Source organism: Bidens hawaiensis, unplaced genomic scaffold (genome assembly GCF_021521415.1).
Source record: "Bidens hawaiensis isolate Kalapana, Puna unplaced genomic scaffold, B.hawaiensis_p1.1 tig00003058_1, whole genome shotgun sequence".
Taxonomy (NCBI): domain Eukaryota; kingdom Viridiplantae; phylum Streptophyta; class Magnoliopsida; order Asterales; family Asteraceae; genus Bidens; species Bidens hawaiensis.
This window is the reverse complement of record NW_027491165.1, coordinates 2344698-2369674: the sequence shown is the minus strand read 5'-3', so window position 1 is coordinate 2369674 and position 24977 is coordinate 2344698. Positions and strand designations below refer to the sequence as shown.

The window sequence follows — 24977 nt, the reverse complement described above, 5'->3', positions numbered from 1 at the left end:
AAGTATGAAGTAAATATTAAATTAATAAATTTTGAAGCATAATTATAAGAATGATAATTATTATTTTACTATTATAAATTTATTAAAAATGGTGAGGTATAGTAGGAGTGAAAAGTGACAAAAATTGTAGCCTTTTATTAGAAAGTATAGATATAAATATTTATTTATTTAGCTAATTTGGTTGAATCTTCTTTTTACATTTACTCGGAAATTATTATAAGTAGTGGTTGGGTCTAACTGATTTTGATTTTATTTTGAAAGATGGTGGGAGCGACCAATGGAGTTAACGTGTGGATGAATTTTACAGAATTAAAAAACACGAGGATCATATGTGAAAAGTTGCGGTCAGTTGGTTTTTGTAGTGGACATTTTGGATCCAAATTTTGCTTGGAAACTAATTGGTTTTAATTTCCTGACAAGACTGTCAAGTGATTGTTACCGACAAAAACAAGCGCATTTTATTTATTCAACAGGTTAGCATACTCATTACAACGTTAACACTCAACAACCGCAACCATACATAACCTTAACCTTATGCAAAAGCACGTCCACCACCCCTCACCGGAGCTTTAAAGAAAAGCTTCTGGTTCTGCCTCTGTATCACCTTCTGCACCTCCTTCGTCCGAAAACCGAAAGTCAGCTCCAACGCCGCATCTTCCCATTGACTCATCACATTATCCCGCCCAGCTAGCGGGAACCACTCGTTTTCATCCGAATTCAACCCGAAACCGGCCACTTCTAGATTCTGCTCACCGAATGCTTCGATTACAACAGGATGACCTGCCGGGATTACGACCACTGTTCCTTGTCTTAGTTCTGAGCTCACTTGTCGGTAACGCGGGTGAATTTCACCGCCACCAAAGGCCTGCCCTTGCTTTTGCTCTGACAAATGAGGACATGCCATTTCAAACCGACCGATACCGTTGGACACCATCAGAACCTGAGTCGTCTTCGTGTTGTAAAATGGTCCCGCCATTGATCCCTACAAACCTCAAAAGAGTTAACCCATTTTTCCCTTAAAAATTAAGCCGAAATTATATCAACAAATGGTGAAAACCGCACCTGAGTTATGTTGAAGAACGAAAAGGCGACCCTGATATCTGCAAGATCCGGGAAATCTTTGGAGTTAATCTCATGTAGGATTCCGTTGTCATTGGCCACGGTGGGTTCTTTCTTGTAGATACTCGTATGTCTATTCTTCTCCTTTCTATCACCAAAAGGCCATGATCGGCCTTTATCTTCTCCGGAGAACGATTGGATTTGCTCCGGTGTAGCTTTCTTGAACATCCCTTGTTCTCCTTTTTGCTGCTGCCCGAACAATATTCTCCCTATCGACTCTTGTTCAACCTACAAGATTCAAACACGTATAGTCACTCTGTTAGATAATTGATCACTCAAAATAAAGGGCTAGCAGCGCAGCTTGTTGCCCGTTTGTTTTCCTTCTATAAAAGGAGTGACTTACACCAAATGCAGCTTCAAGAACTTCACGACTAAACACATTGAAGAAGGAGTCCGCATTGCCACCTCCGCTGAAGAACTGAAACAAAATTTTAAGTCAGAAATATAGCTATTAGACAGACTAATACTTAAATTGATTTTAATTTATTTTATTAATGGGTTATGTTACACCTAATTAAGTAAGTTTATTAGTATGAGATTACTTAGTTAAGTTTTCTAGAATTACTTGTCATCTCTACATATTATACATGTAACATAACCCATTAATAAAATAAATTAAAATCAATTTAAGTATTTACCATCGACTTACAGTAGCTTTAAAAACACTTCAAATCAAACCGAATCGATTATTTTTAGTTTTTAATCTTATTATTCCCAACCTGTAATTCACCAGGAACGGAGACGGAGTGTAGAATCTTGGCCAAAACAAGCCTTTCATTGTCATCGGTATTGATTAAATACGCGTTGATTCCGGCGGGTACCAAGAAAAGATCTCCCTGCTTGATATTATGGCTCTTTCTTGAATTTCCTTCAATCAGATCTAATATTCCCTGACCTGCAAAATCATCAAAACCCATTACGAACTAGATTCGAATAGCATGCATGCATGCATGATAATTACTCTTTTACTCTATATAGATAATTGATACCATTTGCAACGAAAACCAGAGCATCGGCATCCCAATGGTTCGGTTGTATGAACGTCAGAGGTTCAGCTTCAAGGATCGCAGCACGGTATTTCTCAATGCCCTTGAATAACTCATCCGATTGTTGGGTGAACTTTTTAAGAAACTTAACAAAACCGCGTTCGGTTTCTAGTCGTGTGGTGAAGTCATGTTCTTCAAACACGTAAGGATTGTTGGACTGCTGGTGGTGTTGTTTGCCAGTTTCGGGTCTGTAAGTTTCGCCGCTTTGGCCTTTTCCGGACTCCCGGAGTTGTTTCTGCATGCATGATTGAAAGCATTGTGGACGTTGTTGTTCACCTTGACTCCCCTATGATGAAAAATGATTTGACCATATTATTAATTATCAGTATAATTATTAATTATTATTGTTAGATATATGGTTAATATCATAAAATGATTGGCGAGATAATTTTTCTTTTATTTTGATTAATCTTATCTTATCTTATTTCTTACTTAACTAGTAAAGAAAAATGCTAGAGATGATATGTCATAACAATATTCATTCTTATTTTTAATTTTCATTCTCGTTAATCCATAATATCCATAGATTGTGAGTTTAGTTGTTATGGCACATTAAAACTTGATTCTAGAATTTTATTTATTATTAGTTATTATCATAATCCATTGAATGAGGAGAAAAGTACCAACTTTCCATATTTAAGAAAGGAACACTAGAAATAATATTTGAAAATTAATAAGTGATTTGATTTCATGCAAATATACTCACGTCATAGAGTAAAATATCTCTATACATATTTGAGTATAATTTTGTAAAATATCTCTATACATATTTGAGTATAATTTTGAGTGTGTTTTATATGTATGCGAAATTTATTAAAAAATTTAAACCTCTTAAAATAAGGTTAATATCAATACAAGAAACTAGCCAATATAACAAATCTTTAAACAATCAGAAACGTTATCACATCATCACCGACTTCTAACATTTTTTCTTATTCAAGACCACCAATTTTTTTTTGAAAAAAAAACATCTTTGAAAAAATGCCCAAATGCAAGCCTAAAATTACACTCATAATAGATAAAAAATGAAAAACACCCACAAAAATCTGTTATTAAGGATGCTTTAATGCTACTAGACGATTTTCAAAAACTACACAATCGAGTTTGTGTATCAGGGCCGGCTCAACGAATGTAAAAGCCTAAATCGAGGGCCGGCTCAACGAATGTAAAAGCCTAAATCGAAACACGATTTTGGGGCCTTAATTTCATGGCAACGGTTAATAAAATAAATTTTATTTATTACAAGTTTTGAACTAATAACTTATACTTTGGTAACAATTAAGCCTACCATCACACCAATAAGTTGCTTTGAGTTTACTTTACCTATTATAATATATCTATATATAATGTTTTTTAGACTTGGGATCTTTATTAAGTGTAGGCTTAAAGCAGTAACTTGTTTTCGTTTTCCTTACACCCCTGTGTATATTAAGCTAGTTAAGCCATCATCACTTTAATATAAACTATAAACTTGTTTTGAATGGTTACTTCTTAGAAAATAAAAAAAGTATACCGATGGTTTACATATGGTTCACATTACCTGGCAACTTTGGTGACAATGCGACACAATCTTCCTCACGGCTTGCTCTTTCTCCGCAAAGACGATACCTTGCTGATCACCAAAACTCAAAGTAGCAGAAACAACAAACACCAAGAACACAAAGCAAATCTTCCCTTTAATCTCCATTTTTTTCTGATCAGCTGTGACTGTTATTTGACCGGAGAACGCCACCATGCATGGCTATTTATACAAACTCCGTTTAACAGATCATCATTTGAGGTGTCGACTGAGAAGATGAATCGACACATGCGTGTCGACAAGTGTTGAAGTGACTTCGTACGTGTCAACATGAAGATACCAGCAAAGAGTACAAATGAAGGATAAATTGTAGCACTTTTTACAGTCACAGATTTAACAAAAGTACAAAACATGTCATGGGCGTCATTGAAAACTGGAACATGTTACATAGGATTTGTAGTTTAGTGTATTATCTGGTGGTCATCAGTGGTGTCCACGTGAGAAGAAGAGGGTGATCACGTGGCAGGATGGCCATATATTGAGGAAGAAGACAAATATATGTTGCACTGTTGCGGCTTGCAGCCGAGTGTGAGCGTGGATTCTTCTAGGTTTGTTTGTTTTGGTTTTTTTAGACACACATAAATGAATAGCTATCACTTTGTCTGTTTCTTTTATTAGAAACACGTAAATAAGTAGCTATCGCTTTATCAGTATTGTTCTAAAGTAGTGTGCTCGTAATAAAAAAATGTATATAAAACGGACTGAAACTTAACTTTAATTTTAAACATATAATATATTAGTTAAATATAAAAAAACAAAGATGTTAGAAAATTAACTTTCGTAAAAAGATCGATGGATATAAACTTTATAACTTAATTTGATGTTAGAGGGGGGTAAAAGTATAAGTCTTTTTGTTATGGGGGGGGGGGGGGGTGATAGAATGGAATGAGTAAAGGAATTGAATAGATGAGGTAATGGAATGAACCATTACCATTGTTTTGAGATTTTTGATTATCGTGTGGAATTGAAATGAATTATTAATTTGTGTTGTTTGGTATGCTAATAAAAGCCCAAATAAAATAAAAATGGTGGTGGTGAACTACGAGCAGTGAGGGTTGTGGTGGTGCGTGGTGACGGTGGCAACGGACGGGAGCACGAAGTGATGGTTGGTGGCGATGTTAGAGGGGTAAAAGGATAAGTCCTATAAACATTATAGGCATGTAATAGGTTTGAAAAAGCTCGTTAACAACAAATCACTTGTTTTTTAAACGTTGTATAACTTACTGCATACTCCTCAGCAGACGTAACTTCGTTGAATAAAAGATCAAAAGACTCACAATATTTTTCAATGGTATTGGTTTGACAAAGTGTTTTCAAGGATTCAGGGTCGTCTCTGAAAATCCTTTAATATTCGAGTAGGCTAGTAAAACGAGCCTTTAAAATATAAACTCAATTCATATATAAAATGCAAATATTACAATGATAATTGAGATAACAATAAACAAAGCAAAAGTATATTATCAAATAATTTAATTTAAATACTTAAATAAATCGTGAAGCCGATTCGTCACAATACTTACTTATGGGCTAACAGGCCACACTTTGGCCAAGTATCCAACAAAGAGACTCCCGAGAGCCAGAGTATTAAAGGAATGGGTATAGGAACGGGCGCATCATGACATCGCAAGATGTCTCACCCGAATGAACTAGTTGGTCCTACAAATGTTAGAAAAAGTGAACGAAAAGAGTAATAAGAAGTGAAAAGGACAAAGATGCTTCACAACCAGAAAGCAAGTTCCCACTGATTGTATACTTAGTAATGAAGTACCATAGGTGCGCTTAGCCTGGTGACTAAGAAATGGGTTTGCTCTAGAATTACAGTGATGAGGTTTTTCGAGGGAAGTAGGGCTCTTATTGACTAAAAGTGGGTTTTTCGCTTCCCTTTAGAATGAAAGTTGCTATGAAGCTCCTAATACTTACTTTTTTTTTATTCAAAAGGCGAGCAACCCCCCCCCCCCCCAACAAGTCGTATAGGGCGGGGGTGCTTGTGATAAGCTGCCTTGGATATGAGGAACTAGAAAAAAGAAAATAAAAAGAAAGAAAAAGTTCGGTATTTGACGAAGATTAGTCAAATATATCTTGTACTTTCTTATATCTTGTACTTTCTTGGCCCTAAGGCTGAGGGGTGTGGAGCGCGACAGGGGGCGCGTGAGCCCATCCGCTCGCGCCCCGGGGCGCGAGCACCACACCACCGAGGCGCGAGAGGGGCGCGAGCACGGAAAAAGAGGCGGGCGCAAGGGTGATCGCGGCTGGAAATTCGCGTGAAGGATTTTGGAAATGCGTGAAGAGCCTATTTCCATTAAGAACTGAAGCTTCTACTTTACTTTTTCTCTTCTGGGTCGGTAACAGATTACGAATATTGATGATGTTTATTATTATTATTATTACATGTTTTTTATTTGCACACCAAGTGTTTGTTGAAATGCCTCTGTGAGTTCATACTCTTTTTTTTTGTCTGTCTTGCTTAAATATTTCTTTTGTATATTGTGAGTTTATAGTCTTTCTGCTGTGTATTTGTGTTTTGTTTAATTATTTCTTTTGTATATTGTATTGCACACAAGGTGTTTTTTTTAGATATTAATGTGTTTTTTTAATTAATGTGTGTTTTTTTAAATAATTTATGAGTTTTTTTAATAATACGTTTTTTTAATACATTTATAAAAAAATAAAAAAAAAAACCGCTCGCGCCCCCTCTCGCGCCCCTCCACACCAGGGCCAGGGGCGCGAGCACCACAACCAACACCCATCTTATCAAGTTTCTCTCTCTGCCACACGTCACAATATTATTGGCTGGAGCCCCCACTCGCGCCCCCTCTCGCGCCCCCCACACCCCTCAGCCTAACTAAGAAAAGAGAACAAGAGAAGAAAAGCAAAATCAAATATGACTTTCAACAGGCTGCTTCATTCAAGTGTAGGACTCATTATCATTTAATTTCAAGATTGATTTTTGTTGAAGAGTTCTCTCTGTCCCTCAGTCCCCCAATTAGCTAGTTGTCCCGTCCATTGTCGAATCCCTCATTTCGTTTTTGACAGTCCATTAGTAGTCCCTATTGAGCAATCTAGCTGCAATCGAGCTAGCAATGAAATGGAAAGAGTAGAGTGAGTGTGTTGTGACCGCCTTCTCTTTTTTGGCTGTCGATTGCACGTAGTTTTTCCGATTTCTTTCGTTCTCTTTTTCGCTTTATTTGAATGTCATTCTCATATAGAGACTATGAACTCTTAGTCAGACTGTATAATCTAATAGGAAAAGGCATACTAGACCTACCTAACTGGATTGCTAGTAGTGAGAATAGCCGATGATAACCCGAATTTAAATAGTTATATGAATCATGAAGTTATTCTACAAATTTTAGTTTTAAATAAAAAGGTCTTTCATTATTTATATAAAAAACAAATATTATATGACTATTAACATGGTTTCTAATAAAATTAAGCTCATGACATAAGTCATATTAATGAAAATAAAAGTTAATGAGCCTTTATCAATTTTACTTTGGAATTATTATTATACCTAAATATTAATAGGGCAACTTACCTTAAACAAGTGAAATTCATAAAGTTAAGGTGAGTTTTACTTGTTTAGCTAGATTAATCTTTTTAAACTATACGTGTGTGTATATATATATATATATATATAGAGAGAGAGAGAGAGAGAAAACAGGATTAAAATAAAAACTTTGCAAAAGTTGTGAAAACCATATAAACTCTACCATAATCGTTGATTTAATCAAATGAATGGCTGAGATAGTGTAAAAAAAGTAACTTTACTAAAGGTTATTTTATTACTATAAGGGTATAAAAGTAATTTACTATATTTTGCTTTATGTCATCATCATATTCTTTCTTATCAAATCCAATAGCACTCTCTATCCATAATCAAACCATATAAAAAAAATCCAAAACTCACTCTTTTCATCTATTTAGATCTATATTTCTTGTTTCTTTTTTCTAATTTGTTTTCTTCTTTCTCATAACAAACAAGAAATCAGAGATGATGATGATGATGATGCTGATCAAATCCACAATCCAAACCATATGAAAACCAAGATCCAAAATCCATATCCAATTTTGCTTGACGAATTCGGGACCACTATTGTTGCCGGATATTGCAAATTATAATTAATTTGAAGATACGTTGATTCTTGTGTGTTTGTTTTTTTTACTTTTGCGACTTTTCTTATAGATTCATTGAAACTTTTTGTGTGTGTTTGTTTTGTTGTGTTGTAACCTTTTGTGTAGATTAATGGAAACTTTTCGTGTAGTAAAAGTACAAATTCAAACTATTGAATTCAACTTTATCAAATTAAATAAACTTTATGGGTTTCTAGAAAAGTTAAATAGATTTTCTCGTTGGATTTGAAAAATAAAAATAACAAAAAAGTGGAATATATATAAATATACAAAAGTACAAAGTATAAAATAATGAAAATATTCAAATTATAAAAGTAAAAAATGTACAAAACTAACTAGTCATGTCAACTTTCAAATTTTAGTCATGATCTCTCTTCTATCCATCTTGATAAATAAAGTTTATTATGCTTTATTAATATTTTTAGTTTGATACTTAAGATATAAACCAAACTAAGTTTTATTCACCAAGTAAACTTTTGTAAACGTTTCAAATTATTTTAAACAAAAATTTTTAATAAAAACTGTTGGGTATTAGATCGAGGTTAACCTTTGGTCGAATATGTGTTTTAAGAAAGTATGTTTTAAGAACATTTTACGTACGAGTTAATTCAAATATTTCCAATTAAAATATATGTTTTCCCAACATATATTTTTTGAAAATATGTTTTTCGAATAGTTTACATACAAATTAATTTAACATCTCCAAATAAACATATGTTTTTTGAATAATTTACATACAATTTTTTTCAAGTACAAAAATATCCCTGAACTATAAGAATGCTTAAAGAATTTTGACATCCTTAATAATAAAAATTCAACATCTTTAATATAATCAACTAACAAGTCCAATAATTAGTTTACATATACACAAATCAATACCAAAATACACTTATATGAATTGTTATTGATAAAAAAGAAAAACAAATTAATGAAAAGAAAAAATACAATCATTTAAATCTTGAAAAGAAAACAGAGAAAAAAAAACATCATATCTTCAAAAACAATTAAAAAACCTATCAAAAGAATCACATAAGATCTTGAAAAAAAGAAAAAAAACATCAGATAAAGCTTACCAAAGGAAAAAACATCAGATCTTGAAGAAAAACAAAATACATCAGATCTTAAGCATCCACAAATCTGCAAGAAACTCCATTTTGGAAAAAAAAACAAAAAATTATGAGTTTTTTTAATTAATGTGTGTTTTTTTAAATAATTTATGAGTTTTTTTAATAATACGTTTTTTTAATACATTTATAAAAAAATAAAAAAAAAAACCGCTCGCGCCCCCTCTCGCGCCCCTCCACACCAGGGCCAGGGGCGCGAGCACCACAACCAACACCCATCTTATCAAGTTTCTCTCTCTGCTACACGTCACAATATTATTGGCTGGAGCCCCCACTCGCGCCCCCTCTCGCGCCCCCCACACCCCTCAGCCTAACTAAGAAAAGAGAACAAGAGAAGAAAAGCAAAATCAAATATGACTTTCAACAGGCTGCTTCATTCAAGTGTAGGACTCATTATCATTTAATTTCAAGATTGATTTTTGTTGAAGAGTTCTCTCTGTCCCTCAGTCCCCCCAATTAGCTAGTTGTCCCGTCCATTGTCGAATCCCTCATTTCGTTTTTGACAGTCCATTAGTAGTCCCTATTGAGCAATCTAGCTGCAATCGAGCTAGCAATGAAATGGAAAGAGTAGAGTGAGTGTGTTGTGACCGCCTTCTCTTTTTTGGCTGTCGATTGCACGTAGTTTTTCCGATTTCTTTCGTTCTCTTTTTCGCTTTATTTGAATGTCATTCTCATATAGAGACTATGAACTCTTAGTCAGACTGTATAATCTAATAGGAAAAGGCATACTAGACCTACCTAACTGGATTGCTAGTAGTGAGAATAGCCGATGATAACCCGAATTTAAATAGTTATATGAATCATGAAGTTATTCTACAAATTTTAGTTTTAAATAAAAAGGTCTTTCATTATTTATATAAAAAACAAATATTATATGACTATTAACATGGTTTCTAATAAAATTAAGCTCATGACATAAGTCATATTAATGAAAATAAAAGTTAATGAGCCTTTATCAATTTTACTTTGGAATTATTATTATACCTAAATATTAATAGGGCAACTTACCTTAAACAAGTGAAATTCATAAAGTTAAGGTGAGTTTTACTTGTTTAGCTAGATTAATCTTTTTAAACTATACGTGTGTGTATATATATATATATATATATAGAGAGAGAGAGAGAGAGAAAACAGGATTAAAATAAAAACTTTGCAAGTTGTGAAAACCATATAAACTCTACCATAATCGTTGATTTAATCAAATGAATGGCTGAGATAGTGTAAAAAAAGTAACTTTACTAAAGGTTATTTTATTACTATAAGGGTATAAAAGTAATTTACTATATTTTGCTTTATGTCATCATCATATTCTTTCTTATCAAATCCAATAGCGCTCTCTATCCATAATCAAACCATATAAAAAAAGATCCAAAACTCACTCTTTTCATCTATTTAGATCTATATTTCTTGTTTCTTTTTTCTAATTTTTTTTCTTCTTTCTCATAACAAACAAGAATTCAGAGATGATGATGATGATGATGATGCTGATCAAATCCACAATCCAAACCATATGAAAACCAAGATCCAAAATCCATATCCAATTTTGCTTGACGAATTCGGGACCACTATTGTTGCCGGATATTGCAAATTATAATTAATTTGAAGATACGTTGATTCTTGTGTGTTTGTTTTTTTTACTTTTGCGACTTTTCTTATAGATTCATTGAAACTTTTTGTGTGTGTTTGTTTTGTTGTGTTGTAACCTTTTGTGTAGATTAATGGAAACTTTTCGTGTAGTAAAAGTACAAATTCAAACTATTGAATTCAACTTTATCAAATTAAATAAACTTTATGGGTTTCTAGAAAAGTTAAATAGATTTTCTCGTTGGATTTGAAAAATAAAAATAACAAAAAAGTGGAATATATATAAATATACAAAAGTACAAAGTATAAAATAATGAAAATATTCAAATTATAAAAGTAAAAAATGTACAAAACTAACTAGTCATGTCAACTTTCAAATTTTAGTCATGATCTCTCTTCTATCCATCTTGATAAATAAAGTTTATTATGCTTTATTAATATTTTTAGTTTGATACTTAAGATATAAACCAAACTAAGTTTTATTCACCAAGTAAACTTTTGTAAACGTTTCAAATTATTTTAAACAAAAATTTTTAATAAAAACTGTTGGGTATTAGATCGAGGTTAACCTTTGGTCGAATATGTGTTTTAAGAAAGTATGTTTTAAGAACATTTTACATACGAGTTAATTCAAATATTTCCAATTAAAATATATGTTTTCCCAACATATATTTTTTGAAAATATGTTTTTCGAATAGTTTACATACAAATTAATTTAACATCTCCAAATAAACATATGTTTTTTGAATAATTTACATACAATTTTTTTCAAGTACAAAAATATCCCTGAACTATAAGAATGCTTAAAGAATTTTGACGTCCTTAATAATAAAAATTCAACATCTTTAATATAATCAACTAACAAGTCCAATAATTAGTTTACATATACACAAATCAATACCAAAATACACTTATATGAATTGTTATTGATAAAAAAGAAAAACAAATTAATGAAAAGAAAAAAATACAATCATTTAAATCTTGAAAAGAAAACAGAGAAAAAAAAAACATCATATCTTCAAAAACAATTAAAAAACCTATCAAAAGAATCACATAAGATCTTGAAAAAAAGAAAAAAAACATCAGATAAAGCCTACCAAAGGAAAAAACATCAGATCTTGAAGAAAAACAAAATACATCAGATCTTAAGCATCCACAAATCTGCAAGAAACTCCATTTTGGAAAAAAAAACAAAAAACACACCCAACATTAGGATCTCGAACATCCTACCCCCACTTTAAATTCATAAAAATCAAAGATCTTGCACAACGAAATCGAGACATTCAAACGAGATCCCGACTCATGAGAGCTTGACTAGAAATCCGAAAGGGTTGCCGAAAAGCTAGTCACCATCATCGGAGGCGGTATTTAGGTCTTTGAACTCTTTAGCCTATTGCTACAGTTTGAACTTCTATATAGCAAAGGCAAGTAAATTAATCGGGTTGAGAAATTAAAAAAGAAGATAGAGGTAGATGAAAAAGATTATTGAGACCATTCCCATTGCCAAACTACCTACTAGTTTGAAACACTATTCAATAATTAAAAAAAAATTCAATTAAATGAAGGTGAACGACTTGTGAGGGCAACCTCCATGCCAAACAACTTGACCTCACATGTCACTTTATCTATGGTTCCCTTTTTCTATTTTTTTTCTTTTTTGTTTTTTCTTTTAAACTAATTTATTTTAACATTAATATTGTTTTCTCTAATAACTTTTATTAATTAAGTTTTTAAAAAGTTTTAAAAACACATTATTGTTTAGTTTTTTTTGTGAACACATCGATATAAATTTTTGAAGTTTGTAAAAAAAATATTTTTAATCATTACCGACTTATATTATCCGCCACTTGTCAACTTTATATTGGTTCATAAGATTCTTTGGATAGAACTTATTATCTAGAAAATCTAACATTATCTGATTATATCATTCACATCCGACACTTATAAAATTCTTATTGGTTCATATGATTTTATGGATAAAACTTAAAATCTAAACAATCTAACATTATCTGATTATATAATTCAACTTTTTTACTTATAAATATGGTATCATATCACTTTCATATCCATCTCTAGTTCAACTCTTTCCATTAGTATTGTCTACTATGGATCCTTTAAATATAAATCTTCATTTTAGTCTTGGAGATTCTGAAGATTGTCCCAATACTCAGTACTATCAAAACTCTACCTTTTTTCCGAACCCAAGTCAAAATTTTGTCACTAGAAGTCTTGAAACCGCACAAAATTCTGAAAATCAATCAAAGGGAGGCACTAAATGGGATGTTGCTGAAGATGTCGCTTTAATGTCGGCATGGTGTATCATTAGTGGAAATAGTATCACTGGCAAAAACCAAAAGATTACAGTGTTGTGGACAAAGTAAAAAAATTGTATGATGCAGCTCAAGAAGAAAATCCAGAAAAGCTTGGTCCGAGAAGTATAGGTCAAATGAAATGTCGTTACCATCGACTTAACGAAACTGACACCAATTGGGTTGCTGCATACGGTGAAGCATGTCGCTTTAAAAAAGTGGAATGAGCCAGAAAGATATTGAAAGTATAGATCATACAATTTATGGGGAAGGTAAGAACAAGTTTAATGACTATGTGGTTTGGAATGAAGTTATGAGTAAGAACCCAACGTGGGATCTACATAAATACCTTTCTACAAGACGTTCTCACCCTGAATGTGAAGTGGGTGATGAAGAAACTGGCGGTAGCACAAAAAGATCAAGGACTACTGAAGAAGGGGACTATGGCGATAATTCCAACCCAGAGACGCCAAATACTGGTACTTCAACAATTCAGCGTCCAATTGGTAGAGATGCGGCTAAAAGTAAAAGAAAAGGAAAAGATAAGGTTTCTAATGAAGTGGTTGAAGCACTTAATGCAATGACGCTTACTAGAAATAGTGAACTTGAACTGATGAACAAAAAACTCGAGTTTGAGAAACAGAGGGAGCAAAAAATAGAAGAAATGAAAATGAGAGAACAAGAGTTAGAACAAAAAAGGAAGAAAGGAAGCGAGAGAAAATCCAAAGTGAACTTTTGACCGCGTTGTTACAAAAGCCGTTCTTGTCGCATGAAGAGGAAAATCTGAAACACCGTCTAATTTTGAAGTTTCATGGGCCGAACTAACTAAATTCAGTTTAGTGTGTGTTTTATTTTCAGTATGTTGAAGTTTAGTTTGTGTAAGATATTTCATTATGCCTCTTTGTATTTTTATGTATGTGTACTTTGTTTGTCTGTAATGCATTTGTAATATATTCCTAGTATTATCTTCTTTCCCACATGTCAATTTTGTTTTGGACGCTTGGATTTTATTTGGATAATACAATTTAACATTATCAATCGGAAATCCAGCATAATCTTCGTCCCACGTGTCAACTTATTATTGGAGGCTTAGATCTTATTTAGATAATACAATTTAACATTATCAATCGGAAATCCAGCATAATCTTCGTTCCCACGTGTCAACTTATTATTGGACGCTTAGATCTTATTTAGATAATATGATTTAACATTATCTCTCGAAAATCCAACATAATCTTCTCACATGTCAATTTTCTATTGGATGCCTGAATTTCATTTAGATAAAATTATTTAACATTATCTACATCATATTATTGTATAAATAAGAGCATAACATTTGCATATTTTATCCAACACTAACTTTAAAAAATTTCTCAGAATGAAAACACATTAGCAAGTCCCAGTTCATCAAACTTGAATGATTTTGATGAATTGGAAGCTAGGGTTGCCAAGCAAAATCGACAACTTGATCACCTAATTTGTGAAATATTTGTAATCATGCCAAATATGATCATAGGAGATCATCCTCCTAGAGCTAGAAGAAGGTATCATGACGTGAACGCGAGCAAGGTAAGGCACGTTTGATGAATATTACTTTGTGGACAACCAAACGTACAATCAAGACATATTTCGGCGTAGATTTCGAATGCGAAAACCACTATTCCTCCGTATAGTGGATTCTGTTACAGCGAATGATATCTATTTTCAACAAAGACGTGATGCTACCGGAAGACAAGGCCTTTCATTATTGCAGAAATGTACCGGAGCTATACGGGTGTTGGCGTATGGAACATTAGCCGATGCACAAGATGAGTATTTGAGAATGAGTGATACTGTGACAAGGGATTCTCTTACAAAGTTCGTAGAAGATGTCATTTCATGCTTTAGTCAAGAATACCTTAGAAGACCCAATGAAGAAGATTTAAGAAGGCTACTCTATGTCGGGGCAGAACGTGGATTTCCAGGTATGATACGTAGCATTGACTGCATGCATTGGGAGTGGAAAAATTGCCCCACCACTTGGGCTGGCCAATATGCAGGTAGAAGCGGTAAACCAACAATCATTTTGGAAGTTGTTGCATCATATGACTTATGGATATGACATGCATTCTTTGGAACACCAGGTACGTGCAATGACATTAACGTCCTCCACGGATCTCCTCTTTTTGATGATGTGTTGTCAGGTCGAGCACCAAATGTGAGCTACGTCTTGAATGATCGGGAATATAACAGGGCGTATTATCTTACTGATGGCATATGTCCTTCATGGGCTGCATTTGTCAAGTCAATAAATTCTCCACAGTTGCGGAAACACAAGTTGTTTGCTCGACATCAAGAAGCCACTCGAAAATATGTTGAACGCGCCTTTGGCGTTCTACAAGCTCGTTTTGCATTTTTACGACACCCATGTCATGTGTGGGACAAGGATATGATGGGGAAAATTATTATTGCATGTATTATTATGCATAATATGATAGTTGAGGATGAACGAGACACATACCTTAACTATTATGACCCATTTGATATTCTAAATGATATACTTGTTAACCGGCAACGAAGAAGCTCAAGTGAAGATGATGAACAACCTTTTCAATACTTTACTCAACGAATTGGAAGCTTGTCCAAATATATGACCAATAGGGAACAACTTCGCAATAGAAAAGCTCATATCGCTTTAAAAGACGATCTGATTGAGCATATTTGGCAAAAATTTGGCGATGATGAATAATTATGTAGTTTTTATCATTTCTTAGTGTAATTTTATATTTAATGCTACGATCGTAACTTTGTTATCTACTTTATTAAGTGTGTTTGATGAATATAAATATTTTTTTAACATAATTTTATATTAAATATATATTGTTTATTTTTAAATAAAGAAATTATTTTTTATATTTTTAAACACTTTAAATAAAAAAACACAACAATTATTAATAAAAAATTATAAATTATATTTATTTAATAAAAAGTAATGAAGTTTGGTTTGCTAATGATGATGAAAAGTTTGGTTTGGTTGGATTGGGTTGGTGGAGGAGAGAGAAATTAATTTGTTGATTGGTTTGGGTTGATTTGTGAATGGGGATGGTCTGAAGATAAAGAAGATATTAAAAGAATAAAAAAGAAAAGAGGTAGATCTGGATATTTCTTTGTTAGGAAAGAGAAACACTTGATGTTAAAAAGACTTTTTACTTTCCACACACATATATATATATGAGAAATTTTTATGGGCTTAAAAAACTGTTGGCGCGTAAACCTCCCTGCCCTATATCATCCAGGGTGGACGGAGCGCACCGGCGTGAGGAACACCGCCCAGGGGGACTCGATTATGAAGAATTTCATCTTCGAATGGGGTAGCCATGCAGATGATCCCTGCCTGCACAACAATCATATCACCGTTTCCAATGGTCATTTTCAATTAATAATAGTTATAATAATTCAAACCTATAACCAATCAATTTACTCATTTATCAAACCAAAAAATGCTACTCGTCTTCTCAAGAAAATTCTATCCATCTTATAAAAATGGATCCTTTTAAAATTCCTTCGTCTAGCTCCAATTCCGAAAATGACGATGATCATGAGAGATTATTTCTTTAAAGTTCCCAAATTAAACGAAGAAGTTTTCAGGCATAGATTTCGGACGTATGTGGGCTATTTTTAAGAATTGTTGCCGATATGGAGGTAAACTTAGAGTATTTTCAACAAGGTTATGATGGTATATCCAAAAGGGGTTTTCTTTAATTAAGAACTGCATATCTGCAATTCTCCATGTTGCTGGCGCTTACGATGAGGTGCTAGCTATGTCAAGCGACACTTTATATTTTCCGTGAACCTATACTTTTATAGCCAAATATTATGGCCGTTCGCGTAGACCTTGTTTCGGTGAGTCATCATTGGTTTGCCACGTGACGCCACGTGGTCTGACATGTCATTCAACGTGTCCACATGTGGAAGATGGACACTTCGCGTAGAGCGAAGTAGTAATGACTTGTTTCTTCGCGTAGCGCGAACCCGTTAAATCCTCGGTTTTACCCTAACTCCTTCGCGTAGAGCGAAAGGGCCATATCCTTGTCCGTCGTGTAGCGCGAAGGATCAAAATTTCATAATTTACTCTTTTGGTCCCTCTACTTTTCAAAAATACTAAGGCGGCTAGCGGTGATGCGAGTGTGTGAAGTGCAAAGTGCGTCATCAAAGTGTCACATTGCGCCCATCGCCCAAGACCGTGCATGTTGGGTGCTTCACACCTTCGCTAAGACCACTAAGTGTGTATTGTCATATAAGAATATATCATGTGGACTCATCTCCTTATAAGGAGCTCACATGTTGTGTAATTTATCAATGTGGAAGGAAAATTCACGTTCCTATTTATACCTACGTGGAATGACTTCACTTTCTTTCTTCTTCCAATGTGGGATGAGCCCATCTTATTTCTTCAAGGTTTTCACTCTTACTTTTATTTCATATTTTTCCACCTTTATATTTTTGGAAAACTTTTAGTCCCTCATCTTTCCTTAATTGTCAAATTTGGACCAAAATTTCAGGATGTTACAATTAAGGTAACAAACATATTTCATCAAAAGATATTCCAAATAATCGTTACTTCACCAAAACTAAATAACATATTCAATATCAACATCAAACTAAGTTAATTTTCATCATAGATTTAGAAGGTAAATGGAAGTTTAGCTCATAATGAGCATGATGATAAACATAAAAGAAGATGAAGATGTCAAAGACATGATTAAACTACAACAATATAACCAAATTTGATGAATCTTCATTCTAAAATGATGATGATGGAAGCTTCCAAGCCTTCAGACTCCTTGATTGATCTTCAACTTGAATGTAAAGTAAGTGTTCTAAGTGATAACCTCGTCCAAAAACACTCCAAGAACTCCCAAAAGCAATGAGATATGTAAGCTATTTATAAGCTATCTGGACAGCTAGGCACGGCTCCGTGCTTGGTGAAGCACGGCCCTGTGGATAATTTTGTGTGTGCATTTAATGCATGTCAAATCGTACATGTGATGAAGAGGCAAGGGGGCGTGTTACATGGGGCACGGCCCCATGCTTTGGCTGCCAAATTCTTGTATTTTTGTCTCATCTGGCCAAGGTGACCCCGGGGACGTGCTAGGTGAGGCACGGCACCGTGTTTTGTTGATCTGATTTTATCTTTTCTGGGAAAGGTGACCACGAGGGTATGGTTGCTGAGGCACGACCCCGTGTTTTTCTCATCAGGTTTTGTCTTCTTCTGGAAATGTGACCATGGGGGTGTGGTCTGTGAGGCACGAGGGGTGTGCTTTCCTGACTGGTACACAATTTCTTCATTTTTCTTCCTTTTTCTTCGTGTATCCCTTCGTTTCTTTGTGAGGCTAGAATAAACCTTAAATTAAAAATGACATAATAAATAGTTATTTTAACTACATATTACAATATAAAGATATTATTTTGGAGATTATTTGATGCCTAAAAGATGTATATTTTTATATACATCAGGGTTGCATGAAGGTGTTTGATATCTTTAGAATTGATGTTCAAAGTTGCATACTAACGTTGGATTTTGAGACTGAAATTTTTAATGGTAAAATATTTCTCTGGGTACTTGTATTGTGGAGAGTCTTCTTTCCTCCAAAGTATCTAGAGATGGTTGTGCAAGTAAGTAGGTGCCGGTTGAGATTGAAGTTGAGTCATTGGTGGGTTTTGCCCATGGTTGGGTTTGCGATGACCGAATTGAAGCCATCGAGAGATTCAATGGGCCTTTCATATCTGATGAGGGTCGTTGAAACTAGATGGATTATTTGAAATCTTAGCTTGTTCATGGAGAACTGAACTGAAGGCTTAGAGAACTTCTATTGTTGAAGTTTTAGCTTGTTCAAGAAAGTGGAGGCTTGAAGGATTTCTGTTATTGAAGTCTTAGCTTGTTTATGGAAACTGGAGGCTTGGAAGAGTTGGTTATTGAAGATTGTTGGAGTTACTAGTGATAGGTTGTCATGTGCTTGGATGGCGAGCTGGAGTGTTCGCAAGGCCTATAAGTGGAAGATTGTTAGATTTTGAGAAGGCGTGTTCTCATTTGGTCAATTGGAGCTATCTTAGGGACTGAGTTAGAAACCCTCATTACATCTTTATGTATTCCTTTCTATTGTAATTTCAATATGTGGCTTGTTGTAGCACCAATAATGAAATAACCCAATTGTAGCCCGTGGATGTAGGTTCCGTGCTAGGATTGAACCATGTAAAATTCTTGTGTCGTGTTCGTTTATTTATGAATATGAGCATATTATCGTTTGTTCATGTGTGTTGTCACTTCCACATCATAGATTTGTTCCTAAAAGACAATGCACATGAGAATCGTTGCAACAATCTTTTTAGATGCCATTTTTAATCATGTGAGATGACCCCCTTTGTGTCTTTTCATTTCCTTGGACTCCGCGAGAATTTGTCGATATTTCCAATTCAACCGTCTTATTCTGTAGGAATAAATTGTCAGTTGTTTCTTCACAGATAACCATTTCTTCTAAGCCACAAGATAATAAAATTTTTCACTATCTTTCTTTAATTACAGGATCGAGATTCAGTTATTTCTGTATAATATTTATATTTAGATTGATAACTATCAGATCGCGGCTTGTTGTACCAAAAATTTCCATTTCCAATATCTTTTTCAATTATATGAAGATATGAAGAATGAATGCGGGATAAATACTCTCATTTCTCGTCTCCTATTATTGTTATTGTATTGAGTATTGAAGTGAAGTAAAAAATTCGAAACTATCTCTTTTCTAACAAAGAAATAGAAAAGGCTTAGTAATTTTAGTATACATAAAAATTAGAAATTAGAATAGAAAGAAAGTTCTTTTTCTTAATCTAATGAACAAGATCCAAGAATCCAGTTAGTTTATAGGATTGCTTTTTCTTGAACAGTTTTTTCAAAAAACGAATATATCTGATTCATGAGTCATAAGAAGACAAGTCATCATTCAGATGCTTAATAATAAGAAGGAATAATCAAATTGAATTCATTAGGAGGTCAATTTATGGACCAATAAAGGATTTTTATCTTCGAAACCCATTTTAAGGGGTAGTGCACGAGAAAAAAAATCATGCATAAATGATCAACACTTTGGACGCCCCGAAAATACAATGAGGTATTTGGAAATGGTCAAAGTAGTTGAATTTTGAGTTATGATTTTTTATTATTTTTCTTGATTTTTTAGGGGTATTTTTTGAAGTTATAAATCATTCTCACACTTCTTATTTTTATTTCCCTTTGTATTTTAACATATTTCGTGAAACATAATCTCGAGCAATGATAATACATCATCTAGGCCCGTCGATTATACTCGCATTGATTGTTACGAGGGGCCGGTATTGGTTAGACCTTTTAAGTATAAAAACCCGAATAACTAAAACCCCGACTAAATCCAACTACATCGTTTTAACTTTTGGCGTGTTATCCATAATTCATGAAAACACGTTAAATTTCCAAATAGGGTAAAATTAAAATACAAAGAGAAATAAAAAATGAGAAGTGCGAGAAGGATTTATGATCACACAAAAATTCCCTTAAAAATAAATTCAAAAAAATAATAAACAAAAAAAAAAATGACTCAAAATATAAAAAAGCGAAAAAAATTAAAAAAACTAAAATGTTTCCGCCATCATTCCCGTTAAAAAATAAAATAAAAACGGACGAAAAGACTCAATGACGAAAATGAAGAAAATGCACAATTATAACTAAAAAATACATAATATATCACAAAATATAACACAATGCTGAACAAAATATAACACAATGTTGAGTAATATAACACAATATAAAGAAAAAAAGACACAATGTCAAGGGAAAAAAATACACAATCAATGACGAAAATAAACACAATACACAATGATAAACAAAAAGACACAATGATCTCTTTCACTCATCATTGTGTCGTTTTTTTTATTTTTACTTTTTTTTAGAACGAGAAAGACGATAGAAACATTTTTGTGTTTTTACTTTTTTTGTTTCTTATTAAATTTTGAGTTATAATTTTTTTTAAGAGGTTTTTTTTTCTGGTTACAAATATTTCTCATTTTTCTCATTCTTGTTTTTCTTTATAGAATAACTTGAACTTACAAATAGTATGTTTTTTTTTCAGGAAATATACTAATTTTTCAAACAACATAAGGTTTGGAAATCCTATGTACCAAATGTGTAGTATGTATACCAATACATTATGGACAAATACCCAAATTACCTAAAATTTTGGAACCCGATAATCGAACAGTCCGAACCCTAACGTAATTTAAGGAACAAATTATGTCACTTAATTGATCTTAATTAAATGGTTTAAGCCATCCTAACAGGATTAACCTAACACACAATGTTGTTAACGTGTACATGCATATTCTTTTGGTGTGAATTGTGATGTTATAGTAATTGTGGTTTTAATAAATTGGCATCTAAAGTCTACTCAATGTCTTTTTCTAAAACTTTGGACTTTAATAAGTTGAGGCGTGTTAGAAAGTGGGAAATGTGAACACATGAAACTTTTCAAGCATGCCCTATTGGCTTTTGAAAATGGTTTAAGAATGAGTGGCAGACAGAAATCAATGAGTCAAAGTCTTGAATGTCTTAGTCAATATGGAAAAGAAAAATGGGGTAACTTGAATTTGAATGTGTTTATTAACATTAATGTATATAATGCAATAATGGAGTCTGAAGAATGCAGTGATACCTTGTGTACTTCTCTAATCTCTGGCTTGGAATTTGAAATGATTCTCATCATTCTTTTCGTGCCGGTTATTCTTTCTGCCGTGGATGGAAGCATTTCTCCGCTTGTCTGCCCAGAAAGTTTCGGTTGCATAGGTATGGCCCCGTTCAAGTACCCGTTTTACAATGTCAAGGACACAGGATGCGGGTTGATCAACGTCAACTGTACCTCGAAAAGTGGGGAGATTCAAATTGGAGGACGGTCATATGGGATTGTTGGAAAGTTTGATACTAACCAAAATTCTTCTGTTTTACTCGTCTCGAACGGAACATTTGGGCAGCTCTTAAATAATGCTAAGTGCAAAGCGCTTATGCATAATTTCACTTTTCCTAGTCCAAGCCCTCGTTTGTATTCAATTTCAATAACTGCCTTCATTACTCTCTTCAAATGCACAGTAAATGAAAATTTCACTTATTTTGAGCAACATAATTACAACAGCTACAATAGATGTGAAGATCACACTTTCTACTATAACTACTTCAATAGATCAGTTCCAAGTGACCTCCCACAAACATGTCAAGTTTTGCAGCTACCTGTGAAATTGTCAACTGAATCAGGACTCAATGAAACCAACATATTTTCTCTTCTCAATCCTGTCACCTCTATTGAATTTATATTGACGCCTTTATGTATCGAGTGCCAAAAAAAGGGTCTTCTGTGTACTACTGAAAACGGACATGATCACTGTTTGGACGTCAAATGGGGTATTTACAGCTTCACTTTCCCTCTTCCCTCATTTTTAAACACCATATTATATGTCTAACATAGTTCTAATGTTTTGATATTGCCCTAAAATATATACTTTTATTGTTTGGTTATAACAGAAAGACCACACAAAAAACAAAGCAGAGATAGGAATATCAAGATTCTGGGTAATATGCTTCTTTGATCCTATGCATCATTATTATTATTGGATATTTATGATTGCATACATACAAACATGTGCGTACTTAAAGACCGTGCTGAATGTGTTGCAATTTTGTGTTCTAGTTATCACCGGATCAACCATAATCCTCAGCCTGTCTTTTGTCATCTTCATAATCTGTCGTCACCATAAGAACAAACCTTTTTCCTATGTCACATCCAAGAAGAAATCTCCAAACCTTGAAGACGTAAGTCTCTCATGTGGTGTCTCTGTTTTCTCCTACAAGGAGCTTGAAGATGCCACCTTTAATTTCGACCCTTCACATGAACTTGGGGATGGAGGCTTTGGATCTGTTTATTATGGTAAGAAGTAGATTATTCAGTTTCCAGATAAATATTTTCATATGAAATCTCTCGTGCCGATCTTACCATATTTCTGAAACATGTAAAGTCAAAGATGGGAGAGAAGTTGCAGTAAAGAAACTTCATGAGCACAACTACAACCGAGTCCAACATTTTAGAAATGAGGTTGAGATCCTCACCAAATTAAAGCACCCAAATCTTGTGGTCCTCTACGGCTGCACGTCTAGACAAAGCCGTGAACTTCTCCTTGTTTACGAGTATATTCCCAACGGCACTGTTGCCGATCACCTTCATAGGGAACAAGCAAATCCAAGCCTGCTAACATGGCCAATACGGATGAACATTGCCATTGAGACCGCCAGTGCGCTGGTGTACCTTCATGCTTCTGAAATCATACACCGAGATGTCTACCAGCAACATTCTTCTTGACCACAATTTTTGTGTCAAGGTTGCAGATTTTGGTCTCTCGAGGCTCATATCAAATAATGCCACTCATGTGTCAACAGCTCCTCAGGGAACACCAGGATATGTGGATCCACAATATCACCAACGATATCAGTTAACAGAGAAGAGTGATGTCTATAGCTTTGGGGTAGTTTTGATTGAACTGATATCATCAATGGTACCTGTCGACTTAAACAGGTCTCAAGATGAGGTTAGTTTGGCTAACCTTGCTCTAAACAGAATCCAAAGACTGTTGATCAGTTTCTATAATCGATGATATAATGGAAACAAGGAAATATGTAATACCTGATAATCCAGTGATGTTTGAGATTGACATCTTCTTAATCTGATCGAGTTCCCCTTTAGGGTGTATGGTTAGGATGGAGATTAGGTGTTCTTGATGAACACGATTTGAGAGAGAGAGGTAGGGGATGATTCTTATGGTGTTATTATTCATCATTAGTTTTTAACCTCTCTAATAAGCTCTCTATATATACACCCAAGGGGAAACCCTATTAAGGTTAGTAAGGGTAATTCCGTCCATCAAGGATTTACCAGTTATAAACATAAGGTTATTTAGGTCAATGATCAATAATAAGATAAATAATTATAAGGGCCATATATAAATATATAAAATATATTTATTCTAACATTCTCCCACTTGGCCTAGTAATTATTTATTATGAGCATTAGATTAGTCTGATCAGAGGTTAATACTCATTTTAGTTCTAAACCCAAATTGCAGCAGAGAAATACAGTCGTTGAATCAATATTCGACTCAGGACCCCCATTAATCATACTATAACTCAAATTTAAAACCTAACTTTAGGATCAAATTGACAAATAAGCCCTTACCGTTGATTTGTATAATTAGTGTCTATACGTCTTTAGGCATGCATGAACGTATTTAGAGACAAAACAAATTTTCAACGTATGAGGAAAAATTAATAATTAATCATTCATAGTACGATACGCAGTTGCGCTTGGTCATTGGTAAAACCCGTCTCTATTATTGGCCATTTAGGAGACTTATGGGTGACAGACCTTTAATTAGTGGATCCATAAGCATATCATGAATGTATTCGATACAAAAGTTTAGTTTCCTCTATTTGTTCTTAAGTCATAAGCGAACAATAATTTAGACTTGTATCGAATTCTAATGCAGCTCCGCTTGAACTGTTACTGTTCAAGAAATAAGGGTAGCTGACTTTATCACAATAAGTCTTCAATATTGGATTTATATGAAGTTAATAAATTATGAGTCAACTGATAAAGTTTTCCAACAACATTTAGTGACACGTTGCGTTATGATCAGCAACATATTATGTCATTATAACTTAGGTCGTTGTTATCAGTTAGTTAGGACTCCTTCATGAGATAGTAATGTCTGCTGACATAAGGATATACCCAGAAGTTGACAAAGTTAGAATATTAGTAGTCAACCGTTTTTTAGTTCTCACTTCTTCTTCTTTAAATTATTGTGTCTCGTTTCTTAGAGATATTGTGATATTTTATCAGATGCTTCACAATAGAAATAATTAGTCTAGTGTTTAGCAATGTGACCAATATCTAAACGAGTATAGATTTGAACCTTCTTAAGGCATCTATTTTAATGATGCATAAGGAAATAATCTCATTTATCCTATTAGCCTCTAAAGGAG

At 33.7% G+C, this 24977-nt stretch overlaps 1 protein-coding gene and 2 pseudogenes across 1 annotated transcript; 2 read left to right on the top strand and 1 right to left on the bottom strand.

Moving 5' to 3' along the window:
- Positions 1–418: 418 nt before the first annotated feature.
- On the bottom strand, positions 419–3883 carry LOC143622211 (vicilin Cor a 11.0101-like). Its single transcript, XM_077093415.1, has 6 exons — positions 3706–3883; positions 2109–2451; positions 1839–2014; positions 1463–1537; positions 1063–1347; positions 419–982 (listed from the first exon to the last, which is right to left on the bottom strand). Exons 1-6 carry the CDS (start codon positions 3850–3852, stop codon positions 533–535), a joined length of 1476 nt encoding a protein of 491 aa, XP_076949530.1. The 5' UTR covers positions 3853–3883; the 3' UTR covers positions 419–532.
- A 9232-nt stretch (positions 3884–13115) lies between these two features.
- On the top strand, positions 13116–15935 carry LOC143622167 (uncharacterized; annotated as a pseudogene).
- A 5447-nt stretch (positions 15936–21382) lies between these two features.
- On the top strand, positions 21383–23593 carry LOC143622166 (LEAF RUST 10 DISEASE-RESISTANCE LOCUS RECEPTOR-LIKE PROTEIN KINASE-like 1.1; annotated as a pseudogene).
- Positions 23594–24977: the final 1384 nt, after the last annotated feature.